Consider the following 21,712-nt stretch of genomic DNA (forward strand, 5'->3'; position numbering starts at 1 on the left):
GAAAGGTTGAGTTTAGGCTCTGTTTTCTGCTTTTTAAAAAATGATAAGCATTTCTCATCTCATAAATAACTCTAAGCATACGTTACAATTTTTGCTGTAGTATTACTCTTCCACTGTGAAACTATGTAAAAAACAGGAAATCATATAATCCTCCTAGTGTCCTATCATTCAAAAATTCCATAAAAAGTTTTAATCATTGGTCAGGAATTTAACACTAAAATTAATAATTTGAATGACCCGTTCAAAGAGGAAAACAATATTAACTTTGTGACAAGGGATACAAAATTAAAATTTACTTTATCTTTTTAATGTACAAAGTTTATTTTTGATTCAGTTTCAGTGTAAACAGGGAGTCTGTAGTTCTCTCATGTTTAGAAGAGGCTAAATTGCCAATCTACATTTTTTAAAAGCTTTGACAAGGAAAGATTACATGGGACCTCTGCCTAATAAAAGTTAGACATCATCAAAAATACTGTATATTTTGAAAGGATTGTATTTAAAAAGACTGCAGGTTCTTTAGGTCACATTTTTTAGAAACAGTTACATATCAAAATTAGACTTCATTGGACACACCACCATAAAGTTTCTCTTTCCATCAGTGAAAAATAGCAAATCAGGTTTCAAACCTATCAAAACTTGACTTATTTAGAGGGTTGGTTTGAGCTACTCCTTAATAAAAAGCCTAATTCTCAAGGAAGTACTTAGGGTAAAAACTCTGCTCTCAATTCAGTAACATTCTGTGTAATATCCACCTCTAAAAGACAAAGAAAAAAATATTCTATAGTCATCCAGACTCATTTTGGAAGTTGATAAAATCAGGTCAGTGTACTGATTTGTATTTGAAAGGAGTAAAATAGAAATATCTAGTACTATATAATCTTAGGAAGCACACATATGGATAGTCTTGTGAAAATGAGTAATCGTTTATTAAAAACAAACTTCAGAAAAGCATGCCTGTTAAAACATGGTTAATTTTGACAACAGGATGTCAGTAAGCAAAACGCCTGATAAGGAAGCAAAACATCAGTTACTAAGTAGTACTATACCCACCTCTTCGATTATACCCCTGGTTATCTTGAAAAATACAATAGTAGCTCTAAGGACTTTAGACATAGCTCTGGGTTTATAGCATAATTTGCCTTTCATGTTTTATTGATTTCCAACTCTAAAAGTATAGGCCCAAAGGGTAATATTTTATGGCACTGAACAAAATGCATATTCTAGGAAAATTCCTCTCTTTTAATGTAGTCTATGGAATCTTCCTGCCTGATTGTATGCTAGTATTTTATCTTTTTGTTGTTGTTAGAAGCTTTATCAACCCTTTAAACCCTTAGGACTAAGCTGTCCTTAAATTTTTCTAAGGAGAAGATAAATAGCCATCCAAATGTTTTCAACATTGCATCTTTGCCCCACTTTCTTAAAAAGGGGTATGGGTTCAGTTTAATTAACACTGAATTTTTCGATGTGCAAAAATCTAACTCTGCTTTTTAAAGCAAATAAAAAGAACAAAAATATGGCATCATTCCAATAATCATATGCCAATAAACATGGCAACAGTACAAAGATCCAAGCAAACCTCAAATACAGTAGATTCATAATTAGAACACCATGCAATTATATTAGCAAGAAAAAGCTTAATAACAGGTAAAAGAAACCAAATACATTATGTTGAATACTAAGCTAAGTAACCATAATTAATCTCACAAACTTTCCAATATCATAACTACTTGCTCTTGAATAACTAAATGTAAGCCTCATTTTAAAATTAAATGCCTATTCAACAATGCTAATTGGAACAAATACATTTATGCAAATTTACACCCTAGAATACCAGAGAAAACAGGAGACATCAGTCAAGGATGAATAAAAAAGTTCTATTCTTTTTCGTCATCTGTGTGATCAGGTGGCAAAGGACGTGCTCTGTAGAAAGAATAGAGAACTTCAATAGTCACCTGAGCCAAATGTTTAAAAATCAAAACATAAACAGTGTTTTAAAGACATATAAATCAAGAACATTAATTAACAGTGCAGTGGGTATGGTCAAGAGACTAGAAATGAGAGAAAATTAAACTCCAGTAACTGACAAACCCCTACAAATTCCAAATCCTAGAGTGATAAAACTTTTTAAAATATTTTATTTATTATCCTACCATTTTATTATTTTTTAGCAGGGAGGGTAATTAGGTTTATTTATTTTTAATGGAGGTACTGGGGATTGAACCCAGGACCTTGTGCATGCTAAGCATGTGCTCTACTACTTGACCTATACCCTCCCCTTTAGAGCGATAAAATTTTTAATAATTTATTTTGCCTGTGAATTTGCCAAATCAGTGTCTCCTTTAGGATATGTTGCCATTTTTATTAAAAGGGAATCTCTATTTCTATAGCATTCTATAAGGAGGAGGAGGGTAATCCACCTCCTTATAGATTAAGTGGATTGATGAGGAGTATAATCATTCAGTGAGAACTCTGTAGTAATAAAAGGCAAAAAAGGGGTGGGGGGGGTCAGTGGTAGACTGCATGCTCTGGGTTCAATCACCAGTGCCTCCATTAAGGGGAAAAAAATTTTTAACCAATACACTCAAGCAGAGAAAATACAGCAAGTTGTCATATTTGACTGTATACCCTTTTGGAACTATGTGAATGTATTACCTAACTAGAAAAATCCCAAAACTGTCTTAAATTGGCATGCGGTAGTCATAGCTTTTGAAAAATAATTTATATTATCCCAAAGCTATTTTGTACTTATTATACTTTTTATACAGAAGAAGTCAATTAAAAGCTTAATCATAAATCAGAATCTTTTTCAGAGCTGATAAAGGTTTATGAGATTTCTCCTAAAATAATCAGTTTTCAAATTAGATCCAGTAAGCCTGAATGGTCATAGAGCTAGGTAGTCAAAGAAGGAAACTAAAACAAAGGTTTTCTGATTTAGTATAGGATTACCATTGACTCACCTACCATTATATTACCAAGAGGTCTTCATTGTACTTTCCTGGAAATGAAATCAAGTTAACAACTTAACACTATCATGACCCAAAATTCTTTTTGTGGGGGACCTGATTTAATTTACTTTAGGTATCACAGTTCTGTTCAAGGTTTTGAGCAGATAGTCGTTCTTGATTCTGATTCTCCCCCATGCACCTGATGGGCGTTTACCCTGCCTTTGTTAGAATTATGAAGTCATAGGAGTAGCGATGTTCTATATTTTCTATATTTCTCTAAATTAGAGAGTTTATAGCAGAAGTCCTTCTAATATACTGATAGTTTACTATTTACTATCAATACTAAATCTATTGAAAGAGTTCCCATCACAAGGAAAAAAAGTTTGTTTCTTTAATGTGTCTATATGAGATGATAGATGTTCACTAAACCTATTATAATCATTTCATGATGTATGTAAGTCAAATCATTAGACTGTACACCTTAAACTTGTACAGTGCTGTATGTCAGTTTTGTCTCAATAAAACTGGAAGAAAAAAACAGTAAATCTATCAATTTACCATCAATAAAGTGATACTTACAACTCTCACAAACAAAAACAAATGTTAAGAAGCCTAAAGCAATAATATAAACCTCTATTACCTAGTTTTATGTCACAGATTTTATTATACGATGGATCAAAGTTCTTTACAAGACTGTATGTGTAATCTTTCTCCATATGATGAAAAGCCTGTGATACACATTTTATTGCTATGATGATCAATGGCATAGCCACATTTGGCTATATTGCCAAATATTTTATGTCCTTAATGGAAGTCACAAATAATTCAAGAGGACTGTCATATATTCTAGAGCTAATATTGACTTTTAGCTTGTTCATATTAACATGAGAAAGTATATGGAAGAATAGTGCCAGAAAATGAGAAGGAACTAACGGAGACATATAGGAAAACAAGTCTATTAAAAAACTATCCAAAAATGTATCTCCTTGCTTGTTGATTTTATTGAAACCAGGATTCATATAGTGATATAGCAACAGAATATAAAATTTGATTAATGCTCCAGAATTTGACATTCCTTTTAAACATCTCATAAGATGGAAAGTAGGCACTCAATAACAATTTACTAAATGATCTTATGAAATTGTTGACTAATTCTTAACATTTTATATGCATAAACATCATTTTATACGTCAAAAGCTTCGTTTTAATTGCTCTTTTGGCCATTTATTTTTATTTAGTTTGTGTTCAATGCAAATCAATTCCAAACACAATGTACAATCCAAAACAGATGTACAGTGTTCAGATATGAGGCAAAGGGGTGTGTTCACTCACACACATAGATCTAACAGAGCTTGAGATCTGTTGGATCTGGTTGTTTCTGTGTAGGTTTCTAAAGATGGCAAACATTGGCTTGAGACTTACTAAGAGTACTATGGACATACTAGATACTTAACACCTAAGCATCATTCTGTGAACATGTGAACTAAAGATTTCACGGAGTATCTATTTCTAAAAAGGTTTCTGTACATCAAGGCAGTTGTAAAGTTTTGCTTTCCAGAATCAAGCCCACTTAGATTTAGTAGCAGGTTCTAACCATCTAAAAATAATGACTGATGTAGGTGTTCCACATGTAGCTATTCTGATTCATCAAGTTTTACAGAAAGAGCAAAAAACAGTTGTGAATTTAATGCAGGCAAATTTCCAGTCTTCATTTCCCAAAAACCCAATACACATTATTTTTGCCTCCTTCATATATTTGCCTCTTAATTTCAAGATCTGTCAAATATGCCTTCAAAACAGGTCAATTTTTAAGCTGTAAAAATTATTCAACATATGCACAAATACAAAGCAGTATTTTAAGACCGGTTGAAGTCATTGTACTTCTAATCTTTGGAATCAAGTTAAGAGATCCAAATCAGCTATATGAGTCTAGCGCTCTTATTGGATGGGACTGTGTGATAGGAAATACCTATCATTTGATTTTGAATATATATGCAAGGATTACTTAATCTTGGATTTGTAGTAGATTCCAATTCATCATTGCCCTGGCACACATCTGTTACTACAAAAAGCAAAATGCAATGTCAAATCCAAAGCCCCAGAGGAAAAAGTTACAAAAAAAAAACAGTGAAAACTTAACAATGTAAAACCTGATTTAAAAAAAAAAAACCTGACAGAGTGTATCAGCATTACACTAGGATTGCTGAAACAATACATAGAAGGTTTACCGTAATACCTGGTGAGTGTACATCATAAACAGAATCACTGAAGCTTTTTATATTGTCTAATCATTTTATGGCCTCCTAAGTTTCATGAACCAAAATGAAAACTGAATCTCCATTCCACAGCTCATCCTTTCTCTCTAGATGACTATGAAGTTATTATTTACCAGGTACGGTTTCAAGTGTCCATATTTCTTAAATTACACTTAATCACATCATTAATTCTCCATGCTCTTTCCAGTCTTGTACGTGAAACTCCAGCAGATTTAATTTTGGCATTCATTATCTAGTCAAATCCTTCAGACGCTCTTTAAAATAGTCCAATTTGGGGTTGTCAACATTTTCTGTGTTAATAAGGAGTGGAATTCGTAGATTTGATGAAGACCTGTTTTTTTTTTCCCCTTGCCACGCTGGACTTGTAGATGCCGCATGGAGCGAGCTTTAGGAGATGGGTTGGTAAACTGTAGCTGTTTCTTGGCCAAGTCTCTTAACCGTAGAGATGTAGAAGGGCAAGCAAGACCACAAGGAGACTAGCTGTTGACTGAAAGGCACAGCCGGTCGTTGTGGTTTGGACCGAAGGAGCTTGTGTGCTGGTTGTAAGAACGGACGAATAAATCTGCATGGGTAGGAGCAGCACCAGAAGCAGCAGCCCCAAACTGAGCCTGGCCGCCATCTCCTTGCCCGCGTTGATCACTGCGCCTTGGACGGGGCTCGCTACGCGGGCGCTGGAGGATCACCGGGTCCTGGCTGGTGCAAGGGAGGGACCTAGCAGAGTCTTAAATTAAGTGGCTTCATAATGCCAGTGACGTGGCACCAAGCCTACGTGGCACCACTCCCCACCTCCAGTCAAATAATTTGTTTTTGAAATAAAAAATTTCAAAATTCTTTGGAGAGTCTGGACACTATTATTTATAAATCGATTTAAAAAGCAGGTTTCCATTGCTTTTCTTCCCCCCAATGGTGCTATTGTTTTCCTGATTCTTAAAATATGTTTGTTGTTGAAAGTTGGAAGCACTGAGTATGAGGAGAGATTTCTACCCAGAGATTATCACTATTGATACTTGGCATATTTTGTACAGACATTTGGTATATTTATATACATGTCTTTTACACAATAATCATTGTATTTTTGTATCCAGAATTTTTGCTTAACATTTATCAAGAACACTTGCCTGACATTAAAAATGTGAACGCCTGATTTAATTATCTTCTTAGGTTTACACACTGAACTCCGTATGTGTGCAGTTTTATACCCACCTTGTTTTGTTTTGAGGTATCCTTGCATAATTATAGAGGAGGTGTGAAGAAAATACACCATGGTGTTAGTTTTGGTTATTTCTTGCATAATTATAGAGGAGGTGTGAAGAAAATACACCATGGTGTTAGTTTTGGTTATTTCTTGGTGATGGGGATTTCTATATTTTTGAACTTTTCCATACTGGTTATATACTTCCTGTGAAGGTTGAACTAGTAGTTTTTGAGAGGTGGGGTTAATGGAATTCAAGCTACATAAACCATCATAGAAATTGCTTTTGAAAAAAATTCTATAGAAAACAGTAAAAATTAAAGAATAAAGACCAGAAGTTCATGGTTAATACTGTAGTACTTATCATCTGAATGGGAACTTTATCTGAATGGGAATTTTATCTGACCCTCTTTCAGTGACTGAGATTAGTAAAAATAATAACTTCTACTTACGTCTCAAATTTCAGAGTGACTTAAATAAGGGATTAGCAGTTTTTAAAAGTTCTGGTTTCAGAGTTTGGGTATTTTAAGCACCAGCCACCCTTTCTCCTTCCTTAGCCCTGCAATAAACCTTTTTCTGCTCAAAAAAAAAAAAAAAAAAAAAAAAAATCTGGTTTATATTTTCTTATCTGCTCAAAGAGAAATCTTTCAGTTACTCAATATTCTGTTGTCTTTTATCTTCAAGAATATGTCTCATATTCCAAATATAAAAACTTACTTTCTCTTTGCTTTTCCCAAGCCACTGCTTCCTGCCTCTTCAGAAATTCTATTCTCTTTTTCTGAATCTTTAGGGGACAGCCTGAAGAATTCTCCGATTCCTTTTTGCCACTTGGGAGTTGGGCGCACACAAACTGGATTTCCTCCTGCATATTTATTTTCTGCTATAAAATATAAACAGATGGAACTAAATAAAAATTAAGAATACAATCACCATTCCTTAAAGGGAAACTTAATTCTTTAGCATCAAATCTAAATGATATTAAATGATATTACATCCACCTTAAAGTGAATTTCATTTTATTTTTTTGTGGGGGAAGTAATTAAGTTTATTTTTAGAGGAGGTACTGGGGATTGAACCCAGTTCCTTGTGCATGTTAAGCATGCACTCTATCACTTGAGCTATATCCTTCCCCTTAAAATGAAATTTAAAATGTAACATAATAAAGCTGTATTCAGTCAGTAGTACATTATACATTATTATATTTATCATTTAGCCTAGAAAAATTGCATTAACAAAATAGAAAATATTTTTCACATTTTCTCCACAAGCAGAGCTATTCAGTTAGTCTTATGTACTGTCATACCAAAATTTGACACAGTTTTTTTCCGTATGTTCTTAACTAGGGCTTGTGGAATTTATCTTCCAAACTGCTCAACTTCCTACTGAAAGAAATGAGACACTAGATGGCACGGTATTTCCTCAACCTCTCATGGCACAGAAGGAATGGTGTGAAGGTATTTCCGTGGCTCAGTTTTCCCTCCTAATGTCCCAAAAAGCAGTATCAGGAGCTGCAAAGTTTGAAAACACACGCAAGGACACCACACTCCAAAAAAAAAAAAAAAAAAAGAAGAGAAAGGGAAGGAAGGAAGCCTGCAAAGTGGGTAGTAAGGAAAAAAGATGCACAGAAATGAAAACAAAAACATTTACAGTAAGAAGACAACGTGATTAGCACTGTCAAGTATTGTCATAATTCTTAATCTAGTAAAGAGGTGCTTAAATAGCCCCTCACAAGAAAAAGCCCATCTGTAAATACTAAGAAAAATAAGAACGCTAAAGCAGAAAAGAAAAACAGGTTTGAAGAGAAAGTTTGTCCGTCCCTAATTCTTTACTATGCAACACCCCACCTCCACCCCAGCGCGCCAAGAGACCAAGGCCCATTCATTATATCAGAGGGCAAGGAAGAAATTCAGGGGTGAGGATCTCAGGAAAAGAAATTCCATGGTGGGTCAGGGGGCTCGCAGGTCAGGAGAACTGTGGTGCCAGGCCTGATCTCCTTTTTGAGAGGGTTCCTCCAGGAGCTTGCAGGGGCGCTTTTTACCTTTCCGTGACGAAAACGACGTGGAATTATTGGCAGACGTAGAGGAACCAAGCACCTTCCTGGGGGCTCGAGAAGCCACCACTGCGGAGAGAGGTAAAGGACAGCATTCAGAAGGGGACAGGAAGTCTTACAGCCACGTTCTTACCAGTCTCTGACCCAGCCGACCGGAGAGGAGAGCCCCGCGATGCAGAACAGCAGATAACCCTCCCCTGTCCCCGCCGCTTCTTCCTCCTGGTTAAAGGGGCCGGGCCGCCCCTTCCTGGCGGGCTGGACCAGTTTGGCGGGTAGCGCCGTGGGGAGTCCCGGCCTCTCCCGCCTGCGGCGGGGATGTCCGAAGAACCACCTGCCCTTCACTCTAGTGCTCGACTGCCTCACCTTTTCTGTAGGTGCCAGGGACACCGTCTGCTTTAGTCCGCACCATGTTCGAACACCAGATGAGAGCTATCAACTGACACTCCAGTCGAGGGTGTTTCACGGGACAAGGCCCTGAAAACGAATCTCCCGCCAGAGTTTATATTGGTCGCTTTCCCGCGCGCTCCCTGTACTCTCCCGGGCCGCCGCTCTCATTGGTTCCGCGCCTTTAACGCGCAACCAATCACCAGTGTCCGGTGGTGACTGCTGCCTGCACTCGGCGAGGTGTTGACCCGCCCATCAACTCGCAGAAGGTTGTGATTCATATCTGACCCAGGTGGGCGATGTCAGGGTGCTTTCCTAGGGTGCCCAATGCGTGGGTGCTAAGACTCTGAACCAGGGGAAAGGGCCTATTTTGAAAAGAAAGCCCAAGAAAGACAGTGAATTCCAGCATTTCCTCAAAAGTTAACCACAGGCTTCTATCCATAGTGATTGACTCCCGGAAGCAACATCTGAAATGAATTTCTTGATGCAAATTAAAATAAAGAGAACTTTCCTTTAATAACTGAGGCATGCACTCTCTTTACAGCGTCCATAATTAAGGCAATTCTATGGAATGGGAAAAAGGAAGCTAATACAATTTATTTACAGGTTTTTTTTTTGTTTTTTTTTTTTTTTAGGATAGTGCGAAACTGAAGAAAAAACTGGGTGACTTGTATATACATACATACATTAAAAGAGACGTTATTATTATTACAATAAAACATTTTCCTGAGATCTGTATGGTCTCACAATTCCTTAAAAATATGTCAAATGTGCAAAGGGTATATCCCTGGCACATCGTGTACTCTAGAATAGGATCTCATAACTATTGTTTATCCCTATGCTTATCTTAATTACTCACAGTATCCCTGGGGGAGTGATTTTCACTCTCTGAATACCATTCACAAAACCTGATCAAATGAACTTGCCTTAGGATGTATATTGTTAAATGTGTACTTCAAAGGTAACCCTGAAAATTTAAGCACAGCATAGATTCTTTCCAATGAATTATGCTTGAACTTTCTGAATAAAGGTTACTCTGTAATTTAACAGAATCAACAACTACTTCGTGTTTTTTAATTACAGAATCTAGACAACAGATGAAACTAACACTGTAATAGGAGGAAATGTATTGCAAATTACTTGTAGTTTAATCTAAATCTTAGAGCCTAAGATTATAGCCAAATTCCTTTCAGAAAAGTCAACAAGCCCTAAGGTATCCTTCTTTGTTGCTTGTCATCAAGCCCCTCTCAATACACATTTCTTCAGTGCACATTATTTCCATTTCAGATAAGTGGCTTCTACTTAAGGCCTGAATTACCTAATTCGAACTCATATCCATGATCCTTGGAAAGATTAGAAATGCATAGAGAACCTGGTCTTTTCTCTTGGTCCACAGGCCAAACAAATAGCTAGAAAGAATTGCAAATATACCTTTGTACAAAGGATCTACATATACATATACATAGCTATATTTGTAGGTTTGTCTTTTTAATGTCAATTATGATAAGAAAGCATGTATATTAGAGTAAAACTTAAGAAAAAACAGTGATATGGAGTATAAATTCCTTTTTAAAATTTTTTGAGGGGGTAATTAGGTTTATTTATTTTTTTCCCACTCTCACCACTTTTATTTAATATAGTATTTTTTAGATAAAACAAAACTTTAATTGCAAAGCAATCTGTTACAGTGTAAGATGTTTCAATACAAATACATTAGCTATATGTTTCTATAGTAGCTTCAAAAAGTGACTTGTCATGCATTATGATATTTCAGAGTGTGTTCAATAGGTTTTTTCTTTCTTTCTTTCTTTCTTTTAAAGATGACTTAAAGAAATAGAAAGATATGCCATGTTCTTGGATTGGATGAATTAATATTGTTAAAATGGCCATACTACCCAAAGTAATCTACCGATTTAATGTGATCCCTAGAAAATTACCCAGGACATTTTTCACAGAACTAGAACAAATGATCCTAAAATTTATATGGAATCACAGAAGACCCAGAATTGCCAAATTAATACTGAAGAAAAAAAACAGAGCTGGAGGAATAACCCTCCCAGATTTCAGACAATACTATAGAGCTACAGCATTGATGTAGATCAATGGAACAGAATAGAGAGCCCAGAAATAAACCCACAAACCTATGGTCAATTAATCTTTGACAAAGGAAGCAAGAATTTACAATGGAGTAAAGACAGTCTCTCCAGCAAATGGTGTTGGGAAAACTGGACAGCTGCACATAAATCAATGAAGTTAGTTAGAATATTCTCTCATACCACACACAAAAATAAACTCAAAATGGCTTAAAGATTTAAACATAAGACTAGACACTATAAACCTCTTGGAAGAAAATATAGGCAAAACATTATCTGACATAAATCTCAGCAATGTTCTCTCCTAGGGCAGTCTACCCAGGCAATAGAAATAAAAGCAAGAATAAACAAATGGAACCTAATTAAACTTATAAGCTTTTGCACAGCAAAGGAAACCATAAGCAAAACAAAAAGACAACCTATGGAATGGGAGAAGATATTTGCAAAAGATGAGATTGACAAAGGCTTAATTTCCAGAATATAAAAACAATTCATACAACTTAATAAAAATATCCAAAAATGGGCAAAAGACTTAAACAAGCAATTCTCCAATGAAGACATACAAATGGCCAATAAGCACATGAAAAAATGCTCAATATCACTAATTATCAGAGAAATGTAAATTAAAACTACAATGAGGTATTGCCTCACACCAGTCAGAATAGCCATCATTTGGAAGTCCACAAACAAATGCTGGAGAGGATGTGGAGAAAAGGGGACACTCCTACACTGTTGGTGGGAACGTAGTTCAGAGCAGCCATTATAGAAAACAGTATAGAGATTTCTCAAAAAACTAAAAATTGACTTACCATATGACCCAGCAATCACATTCCTGGGCATATATCCACAGGGAACTTTAGTTCTAAAAGATATATGCACCCCAATGTTCATAGCAGCATTATTTACAATAGCCACAACATGGAAGAAACCTAAATGTCCATTGACAGATGACTGGATAAAGAAATTGTGTTAGATTTATACAATGGAATACTACTCAGCCATAAAAAGGATAAAACAATACCATTTGCAGCAACTTGGATGGACCTGGAGATTGTCATTCTAAGTAAGCCAGAAAGAGAAAGAAAAATACCGTATGATATCACTTATATGTGGAATCAAAAAAAAAAAAGACAAATGAACTTATTTACAAAGCAGAAACAGACTCACAGACATAGAAAACAAACTTTTGGTTACCAAGGAGGAAAGAGGGTGGGAAGGGATAAATTGGAAGTTCGAGGTTTGCAGATACTTACTAATAAATATGAAATAGATAAACAACAAGTTTATACTGTATACCACAGGGAACTATTCAATATCTTGTAGTAACTTAGAAGGAAAAAGAATATGAAAACAAATATATGCATGTATATGTATGACTGAACTATTATGCTATACATCAGAAATTGACACAATATTGTAAACTGAATATATTTCAAGGAAAAAAAACAAGGGAAGAAACTCGAGGACATGGGATAAAAGAGACTATTTGTTGATGGGGATACTGGGGATTGAACCTAGGACCGCCTGCATGTTAAGCATACACTCTATCACTGAGCTATACCCTCCCCTCCTCCAAAAAAATCTTAATTTAAATGTTTGCTTTGCTGAAGTTCTTCTCCTTTACACTTAAATAAAACAGAGTTGTGTGGTGTGAATGTGAAATTTCTAAAGGTGTAGGGCATTAAGAAAAGTTGTAGTATGTACAAATGAAATTTCTGCCTAAATTTATACATAAGAATATCTTTAAATCATATTAAATAAATGTGCTTGCTTTGTTCAGGCAGAAATTTATTTTAATAAACGATAATGGGAGCTATATTCAATATCTTGTAGTAACCGATATTGGATAAAAATGAAAAAGTATATATATGTATAACTGAGTCACTTTTCTATGATACTAACACAACATTGTAAATCAACTATATTTCAATTTTAAAATGATAATGATTATAAATGGCATTATATTACATATATTACAAACTAGAGATTACAATCATTAACATATTCCTTATGAAAAAAAGAACATTTTATTCTTAAGGTTCTCATAATTTCATCATAATATGCATGATATACTAAGTCCTATTGTACAAATAGCTTAGGTTAGTCTCTGTCTTCAAAAATTTAACATTTTAGTTAACAGAACAGTATAAAAACAGGTAAGGAAGTTGGATACGTTATAATTAGTATTAAACGTAGCAGATGTCTATGAAGAAACAAAACTTGTACCATTTATGAACATTCAGAGTGTTTTTTTAATCTGGTAAATCAAGGATTTTCCAAATTAATAATAAAGACAATCTATACTTAATGTACTTCAACATACATATGATTCTGATTATTTATGTTGGTAAAAATATTAACATAAAAAGGTGAAACAGCATCCATTATTGTAATTACTTAGCCTAAACAGCCTAATGGGAATGAAGAACCTATACACGTAACATAAAGCCAGTCAATTAAATTTACTGATGAACTATGTCAGAAGACATTATGTTCTCCACAAAAATCTGGCTAAATTTTTCCCAGTCCGTTGTCCCAGTGGAGTAGGAAGTAGCCAAAGACCTTTAACTCTGGTCACCTTGGGTTCAAATAATTTTAACTTCTTAATAATCAATACGTATGATTCATGTGGAAGGTCTTCAAAGCCAAACCCCAGCACCTGTTTTACTTAAGTTTTCCCCTCCTTGAGCTTGCAAAGTTGTCGTGGCCCTCCTAGAAAAGACCTGGCTCAAAAAAATAAATAGAGATTTTAGCAGCCTGACTCTAGTATTGGGCTGTATAAAACCACACTGCCACCGGAGCAAATCCTTACAGCATTTACTCTTAGTTTTCAAGTGCTATTTAAAATGTTTGCCCCTCCAGTTACGGGGTATTATGTTGTTTTTTTCCTAACCTGTAGTTTTTATAGGTATTTGCACTGTCTTCTCAGCAGAATTCCCAATTTTCACGTCCTACATCTGACGACGCGGAAGAATCACGCACAGATGGAGCCCTGGTACAATTGAAAACATCAGGAAGCGGGAAGGAGGAGGTGGCACAGGTGGGAGGGATCTGTGTTGGGGGCGGTGCTACGGCGTGGGGCGGTGCTACGGCGTGGGGCGGTGCCGGCTGGCGGAACCCGCGCGCTCGAGGTTGGTGTTGCGAAGGGAACTAGTCCGGCGCAGGACGCCGAACGTTTGTAGCCCAGCTGGTTCCGGCTGGGGAAAATGGCGGTGGCCGGGGCGGCGTCCCAGGAGCAGCTGGTGGGCTGGTGCACCCAGCAGTTGCGGAAAACTTTCGGCCTGGATGTCAGTGAGGAGATCATACAGTAAGACCGGTTTAGATTCTAGGTGGGAAGTAGCTCTGGGATGTGCGCTGGCTGAGCGAACCGGGAAGCGGGGAGAACTAAAAAGTTGATGAGTGAAGCAATGTGATAAAAGGACTGCTCTCCGTCTCCGAGCGCGGGATTTTGACCTCCGGCTTTTTAGTTTAGTTTCTGGAGTGAAGTGTCAAGGCTCCACGATCGGCCGGCGGGGCCTTTTTTTCCCCTAGGAAAACGCCAAATGCCTGATGATTAGACTTGGAGGACTCCCGGGAGCCGGTTTCCGTATAGATTCTGGGGAGAAGAGGCAAGCCAAATTGTCTTTCCAGAAATTCCTTACTCTGAGTATTTCAGTTTGCCGGATCCGGTTTGTGTCAGATAGGACATGAAATTTAAATGGGTGCGGCGCAATACAGTGCAAAAATAGCTCCGGATTCCCGAGTCCCAGGTTCTATTTTCTGTGGTCATTCACCGGTTTTTGGAACTTTAAGCAACTTAATTTTCCTCTTTGTACCTTAGTTTCCTCATATGTAAAATGAATAATTAGCAGAGGTTATCTTTAATGCTTTATGTTTCTTGTCAGATGGAGATGATAACATGACTTAATGTCTGCTTTTAATTGATTTGTTTCACACATTTTTTTTATAAAGGCTTGGTTGGTTTTATTGTTTGCTTTTTGCCCTACTGCATACCAGGTGCTGGGGCAACAAAGATGGTTGAGACAATTGGATTCTGCTTCGTTGATGAGTGCTGAGATGGGGGAAGTGCAGGGTGTTGTGGGAGCATTGAGTTAAAGACTTCATTAGGATTTGAGAAATTCGGAAGGTTTATTGCAAGGGATGAGTTTAACCTGAGAACTAAAGGTTAGGTAGGTGGCAGTGCAGTTTTCAAGCAGAGGAAAAAACTTCTACAAAAAAATTGAACGTAATCAAGGAACCTGAAAGTGTTTCTTGATTTGTTTCCTTGCTCGTTGATTCTGACACCTGAATTACATTCTAGGGCTTTTGTAGAAAGTAAGGTTAATTTCTGAATTTCAGAGAAAGTAGACTTGTTGGAAAGGAGAGAGTTAAGAGAGCCTATTTTAAAGGATTATTTTGATGCAGAGAAGGAGGAAAACAAGGCAAAAATGCAACTGCACCCCTGGCCTGGGGTTAGGTAATCATCTATTTAGAATCCAAGATGTATAGGCAATAAACCAACTTCAGGACTATCTATTTCTCTTAAAATTTTTCCAAACAAATGCTACAGATTTTGGGTAATATGCCCATAACCCAGCAGGTACAAGATAGTTGATTGAGCCAAAGTGAATACTGTTACCTTCACCTGAGAAATTGGTATTTATCACTAAGTAATTTCAGTCACTGTCAGTTTTTGTCTGTAATATCTTTTGAAGCTTAAACTGTTTTTTCATCTCCTAAATTCTGTCCTTAGAACTAAAGCATTTCTTATATCTGTAAAACAGTAGCCAAGGTCTTCTCCCTTTAGGAAGCACTGGTGTAAGGTAAATATACAGTTTTTGCATATAATTTAAAATCTTTGATATGAATTAGCTTTACTGTGTGCATGATGGGAGGAAATAAGTATAAAAACCACTCTAATAATTTATATATCTGGAGTTGGGTAGGTATTTAGTTGTTTTTTGAAATTAAAGTTTTAGGTCTAAAAATAAAATAAAGGATTATTTTGAGCACTGGAATAGACTATCAAAAAAAACCCAGTCAAGCAAATATTATATGATATCACTTATATGTAGAATCTAAAAAGTAATACAAATGAATTTTTTACAAAACAGAAACAGACTCACAGACATAGAAAACAAATTTATGATTACCAAAGGGGAAGAAGGAGGGAAGATTGATAAATTAGGAGTATGGAATTAACATATACACACCACTATATACAAAATGGTTAAACAACAAGGATTTACTATATAACACAGTGTGCTTACCCGAACAGTTTGGTATGAGTGGCCTGAATTTTTTAAAAAGATGATATAGAGCTGTTACTCTACTAATCAGTGGTACGTTTATGAGACATTAAGGTCTGTAAACAGAGTTAGCAAAATAAACTTTGTTCCACAGCCTGCATTAGTTCTTGTGTTGGTTGACTCTATTGTGATGAGATTTGGTATATAACCCATTTGGATGTATGCTGTTCTTTATTATACTTCGTTAAATAGTTAAAATGACATGTATTCAAATGTTTCTGGAACTCTTTAAGTAATTCCTAGTAACTCTTGAATACTCCAGAGTTAAATGATCCCTTGAGGTTCCTTGCAGCTCTGTGAATTCATAATAGCAATTAATCTTTTAATGGGGCCTGGTAAGTTTGGAGATCAAGCTGATTAAACCATGAAAGTCGTGAAAATACTTGTGCCTTTTTAAAAAATTTGTGATGGATTAGAAGATGCCCTGAATGAGATGCAAAGGCACAGATTTGTTCACGAATAGATTGTTAACTCTGCAAATTCACCACCACATTAGGAAAAGAACCCAGTACCTATGCTACCAGTGATAGGACAATTGCATGACTTTTTAAAAATTTAAAGGATATATAGCATTATTGTAATAACTTTTCTTGTATCCCATACCAGCATGTCTGCATTACAGTTTCTTCAGATCTTCTATTGCTTTCATGGTCCGATACTTAATTTATTAGTAATTTTTTTCACTTCTTTCTTCCCTAATGATGTGACATATGTGCTGTAGAAAACTAAAAAAAAAAAAAAAAAAAAATCGGAAAAGGATAAAGGAGGAACAAAGATTACCATAATACCACAACCTAGAGATAACTATTAGTGTTTTTTCTTATGCATATTGTAATACGTTTTCAAAATACATTCATTGTAGGGGAAAAAAAGAAAATAAAAATAAACCAAAACTCTTTAATCATATCACTTAGTGGTAATCACTTTGGTATATAACCTTCTAGCCTTTCGTCTACGCGTAAGTATACGGATATACACATTCCTTTTATGGCAATTGGGATCCTGTGCTATATAGTCTATCCTACTATTTCACTTTATGTGAGAGCATTTTCTCAGATAAATATTTTGCATAAATTTTCCTGTGTCTCTTATAGAGTCCTATTTCTTACAGTCCTATAAATGGAATTGTTGGATTGCTTTTAAGGCACTTTAAATATTTTGGCTGATCGATTTCTAGAAAGGTTGTACTGACTTGTACTCCCACCCTGTTTCACTTTTAGGAATCCTTTATACCATTTTCTTAAAATAGATCTGCTTATTCTGAGTGATGCTAAACTTGATATGTAATTTTTAAGAATGTTAAATCAGTAACTGATTAGCTTGTAGTATACATATTTTTGGCAAAAAAGAAATTTTAGGTTTTGCAATGTAGAGATTAAGTAATTGTATTGTCCTTAGGAAAATATAATGACTGTGGATGTGTAGTTATGGGGAGTGTTCGTCTATTAAGACCATCCCTGAGTCTGTCTTCAAACAGTGATTTGATTCTACAAATACAGAAAGGTTATATTAATTTAGATTATGAACTACTTGAGATCAGGGTCTTTGTTCTAATCAAATTTGTATCTCTAGCATCTAACCTAGAACTTGCCTTGAAATAAAAACTATTGAATTAATTTTTTTCCCCACTACTTTTTGATGTCTGTTATAATTATTGAAAAACATAGTATAAGCTAGCCTTGTTTCAACAACTTGTATCTTTGCTTCTTGAGGTATGTTTTGTCAATTGAGAGTGCTGAAGAGATGCGAGAATATGTTACTGATCTCCTTCAGGGAAATGAGGGCAAAAAAGGTCAATTCATAGAAGAACTTGTAACCAAATGGCAAAAGAATGATCAGGAGTTGACTTCTGATGCTCTGCAGCAGCCCTTCAAGAAAGATGGTAATTTACTATAATTAAGTAAAGGTTGAAATGTTGGTAGATTGGCTGGTTTATGGGACCTGGTATGTTCTGTCACCATTTATTTCCTCACAGCAAACTTAACCAGAATTATATGTATACATATTTTAGTTCAGTTCTACTCAGTCTGTAGAAACAGTGAATGTTGTTTTGGTCCAGACTTTTTCAACTTAGAAAATATCACAAAAATACCTATTTATAGATACAAATGTGGCTTCAGAATAACTTGAAAAATTTATACATGAGTTAAAGGCAAACTTCAGTTATGTATATACATGGATGTAAATAAATGTTAACAATTTTTAGTATGAATAGCATTTAAATTTTTTTTAATTGAAGTATAGTCAATTATAATGTGCCAATTTCTGGTGTACAGCACAATGTCTCAGTCATGCATATACATACATATATTTGTTTTCATATTCTTTTTCATTATGAATAATGTTTAGAGGCAACTTTTAAGTTAAATAATACAAAAGATAAGCACCAAACTAAATAAGGCATTATTACTATACAATCTAAAGTATCAGACTTTAATTTAACTTCTTAATGTTAGCCAGTAGTCTTAATGTTAGCCAGTAGTCTTTTATCATTGACTACAATCTTGAAAATGGTGGTTTAAATTTAATTCTGATTTGAGAGGGAAAGATAATTTAAAAACCTGCCTGACTTCGTATCTTGACTCTAATACTAAGCATTGCCTTCTCTTTATTAGCTATTAATTCAACAATGAGTCCTACTATTTTCAATTTATCTATGTACATGTGTATATATATATATATATTTTTTTTTCTTCTTCTTCTTTAAAGAGATTTTAGATGGGCAGCGATCAGGAGACCAGCTAAAGAGGAGCAGGCGGAAAGGGAGAAACAGACAGGAAGTTCCTGCATTTACTGAACCTGATACGGCCATAGAGGTCAAAACACCTTTTGATTTGGCGAAGGTGAGTGCTTTGAGAATGAGCCTTTTTTTGGCTATATAGAGAAGAAATAATGACTGATACATTTCAGAGAGCAAAGGGTACACATTGGTCTAGTATGGCAATTTTTCAACAAATGCATGAATTTTATGGTGAGAGAGTGATAATGATGACATATTTTCTATATGTAGATTTTTTGAGCAGCTTGATTAAATAAGTATTATAAGGATTTTTTGCTTAGAGATATATATACTATATATATGATGGAAAATATTTAATGAAGTGCACTAGGGCTTCAATTTCAACATTTTTTTGTGAGTCTATACTGAAAGAATGCACAATTCTAGCTGTTTTAAGAGTATTTCTATTTTAGACCATTCACTACCACCACCATCCTCACCATCATTATTTAGCATTTAGAGTTCTTTCATATTCTCTCTTGGTTCTCAAAATAGCCATGCAAGGTAAGCAGAAATATTTATATTCAGGGCAATTTGACAAGCTAAATTTCCCAGCAGACTGGAATAGTTAATTATGCTAAGAAGGAAGAGAAGTGACCAAAAAATTCTGAGTGTGATGACCATGCAAAAAAACACGGAAAATGGTTTGCAAAGTACTGTGAACTTAAAGAAAAAAAAAATAGACATTTAAGCCTTTTATTAATTAGTATAAAATGAGCACAGACTATCACAAGCAAAAGAAAAAACACAAATGAGCAATAAACATAAAAAGATGTTTATCCTTAGTAATAATTAAAATGACCATTTTGTTGCCCTATTTGCCTGGACTCCCCTGATTTTAGTACTGAGAATTCCCATATTCTGCTAGTACTCAAATAAGAAAACAGTAAATCCCTGAGATAATTGCCTATCAAATTGTCAAAAATTTAAAAAATAGAATACTCAGTGCTGTTGAAGTTATGTTAAAACAAGAACCTCTTGTACACTACAGGTGGCAATATAAATTGGTTTAAGTTTTCTGGGGGACAATTTGGTAGTGTACATCAAGAACTGTGGAAATGTTCTTAGGCTTCGGACTGATTTTTTATTTTTTCTATATATATTTTGTTGTTGAAGTATAGTCAGTTTACAGTGTTGTGTCAATTTCTGGTGTACAGCTTAATGCTTTAGTCATATATGAACATACATATATTTGTTTTCATATTCTTTTTCACCATAAGTTTATTATAAGATTTTGAATATAGTTCCCTGTGCTATATAGTATAAACTTGTCTGTTTTATATATATTAGTTAGTATCTGCAAATCTTGAACTCCCAATTTATCTCTTCCCATCCCCTTCCCCTCCTGGTAACCATAAGCTTGTTTTCTATGTCTGTGAGTCTGTTTCTGTTTTATAAATAAGTTCTTTTTTTTTTCCCATTTTTTTTGATTCCCTGTATAAGTGATACATATGGTATTTTTCTTTCTCTTTCTGGCTTACTTAGAATGACAATCTCCAGGTCCATCCATGTTGCTGCAAATGGCATTTATTTTATTCTTTTTATGGCTGAGTAGTATTCCATTGTGTAAATATACCACAGCTTTTTTATCTAGTCATCTGGCTTATTAATATGACTTCAATATCTAACTTAAGGAAGTAATCAGAAACCCACAAAAAAAGCTTATGTTCTGCATGATGTTATTTATAATACTGAAAATATGAACTGACCTAATTTTTTAAACAGTAAGAGATAGATTAAAGAAATTATTGTTCCCTCATTTGATGGAATCACCATGCAGCTAATTTCTTTTTTTAATATATATTTTTAATTGAAGTATCATCAGTTTACAATGTTGTAAACTAAATACTGTAAACTGAAACTAAAATAGAAACTAGTTTCTGGTGTTCAGCGTACTGTTTCATTTATACATATGTATATATTCCTTTTCATATTCTTTTTCATTATAGGCTATTTGGTTATTCAGAAATTTTGATTGTATCTGCTGTGTGTCAAGAACTGATTTAGGAATTTGAGATATAGCAATAAACAAGACACATTAGGTAGGTTTTGTTGCCCTCCTAGAGTTTACATTTTAGTGGTTCAGAGGAAAGGTAGAAAGATAGTCAAAGAAAAATTTTAAAGTAATTAAAAATTTTGAAGTAGATTGTGAAAACTGCCATGAAAAAATAAAAAGAGCAATGCAGTAGGGAGTAATTGATAGGACAGGAGCTCTTGTGGATAGGCTGGGAAAGCCTCTCTGAGGGAGTGGAATCATAGCTAAGACCTGAACACTGCCAAGGAGCCAGTATATGAAGAGATGGGCTGGGAACAAGGCAGAAAGAGGAAATAAGTGCAAAGGGGAGATGGAGAAAAGTCTTCTCGGGAGTACCAAGAGCCCTGCGTTTCTGGAGCATAGTGAGCAGGGTAAGAATGATAAGTAGATGAGGTTGGAGAGCACCTGGGGGCCGTATGTAAGGCATTATAAGTACTTATAAGTAGCTTGGGTTTTATTCTTAGCAAGATGGGAAGCCAGTGGATGGTTTTGAGCAAGGGGTTGATACACTTATGAATTTTCTTGCTTGCCCTGTTCTCTCCTTCTCTGCTCTATTACTCTGTCTCTCCTTCTCCTTCTCAATGAATGCTTATTGCCTGTTGTATATAAGAGACCTAATCAAAGCACAGCCCTCAATCTCTCAAATACCATATTTTAATGTAACTGGATA

The 21,712-nt window shown here is 35.2% G+C and overlaps 2 protein-coding genes across 6 annotated transcripts in view; one reads left to right on the forward strand and one right to left on the reverse strand.

The window, feature by feature from the left end:
- Positions 1–899: 899 nt before the first annotated feature.
- Positions 900–13,957, reverse strand: PCLAF (PCNA clamp associated factor). Of its 5 annotated transcripts, XM_064485459.1 has the most exons (5): positions 13,834–13,957; positions 8,827–9,212; positions 8,452–8,532; positions 7,131–7,293; positions 1,943–5,932 (listed from the first exon to the last, which is right to left on the reverse strand). In XM_064485459.1, the coding sequence occupies exons 2-5, from the start codon at positions 8,870–8,872 to the stop codon at positions 5,698–5,700; spliced, it is 525 nt and encodes a 174-aa protein (XP_064341529.1). In that variant the 5' UTR covers positions 8,873–9,212; positions 13,834–13,957; the 3' UTR covers positions 1,943–5,697. The 5 variants fall into 5 exon arrangements, with proteins under 5 accessions (XP_031308700.1, XP_031308703.1, XP_064341530.1 ...); XM_031452840.2 differs by lacking the exons at positions 1,943–5,932; positions 13,834–13,957 and adding an exon at positions 900–1,920 and having other exon boundaries at positions 8,827–10,604; XM_064485460.1 differs by lacking the exon at positions 13,834–13,957 and having other exon boundaries at positions 1,941–5,932; positions 7,131–7,290; positions 8,827–12,028.
- Positions 13,958–14,082: 125 nt separating this feature from the next.
- Positions 14,083–21,712, forward strand: part of TRIP4 (thyroid hormone receptor interactor 4) — a 46,843-nt gene continuing 39,213 nt past the window's right edge. The window contains exons 1-3 of the mRNA XM_031452838.2: positions 14,083–14,247; positions 17,941–18,110; positions 18,938–19,071. Of these exons, the coding sequence (XP_031308698.2) occupies positions 14,147–14,247; positions 17,941–18,110; positions 18,938–19,071 (405 nt within the window). The 5' untranslated portion in view covers positions 14,083–14,146. The remainder of the gene's footprint in view (positions 14,248–17,940; positions 18,111–18,937; positions 19,072–21,712) is intronic.

The sequence above is a fragment of the Camelus dromedarius genome, chromosome 5 (genome assembly GCF_036321535.1).
Source record: "Camelus dromedarius isolate mCamDro1 chromosome 5, mCamDro1.pat, whole genome shotgun sequence".
In the NCBI taxonomy this organism is placed as follows: domain Eukaryota; kingdom Metazoa; phylum Chordata; class Mammalia; order Artiodactyla; family Camelidae; genus Camelus; species Camelus dromedarius.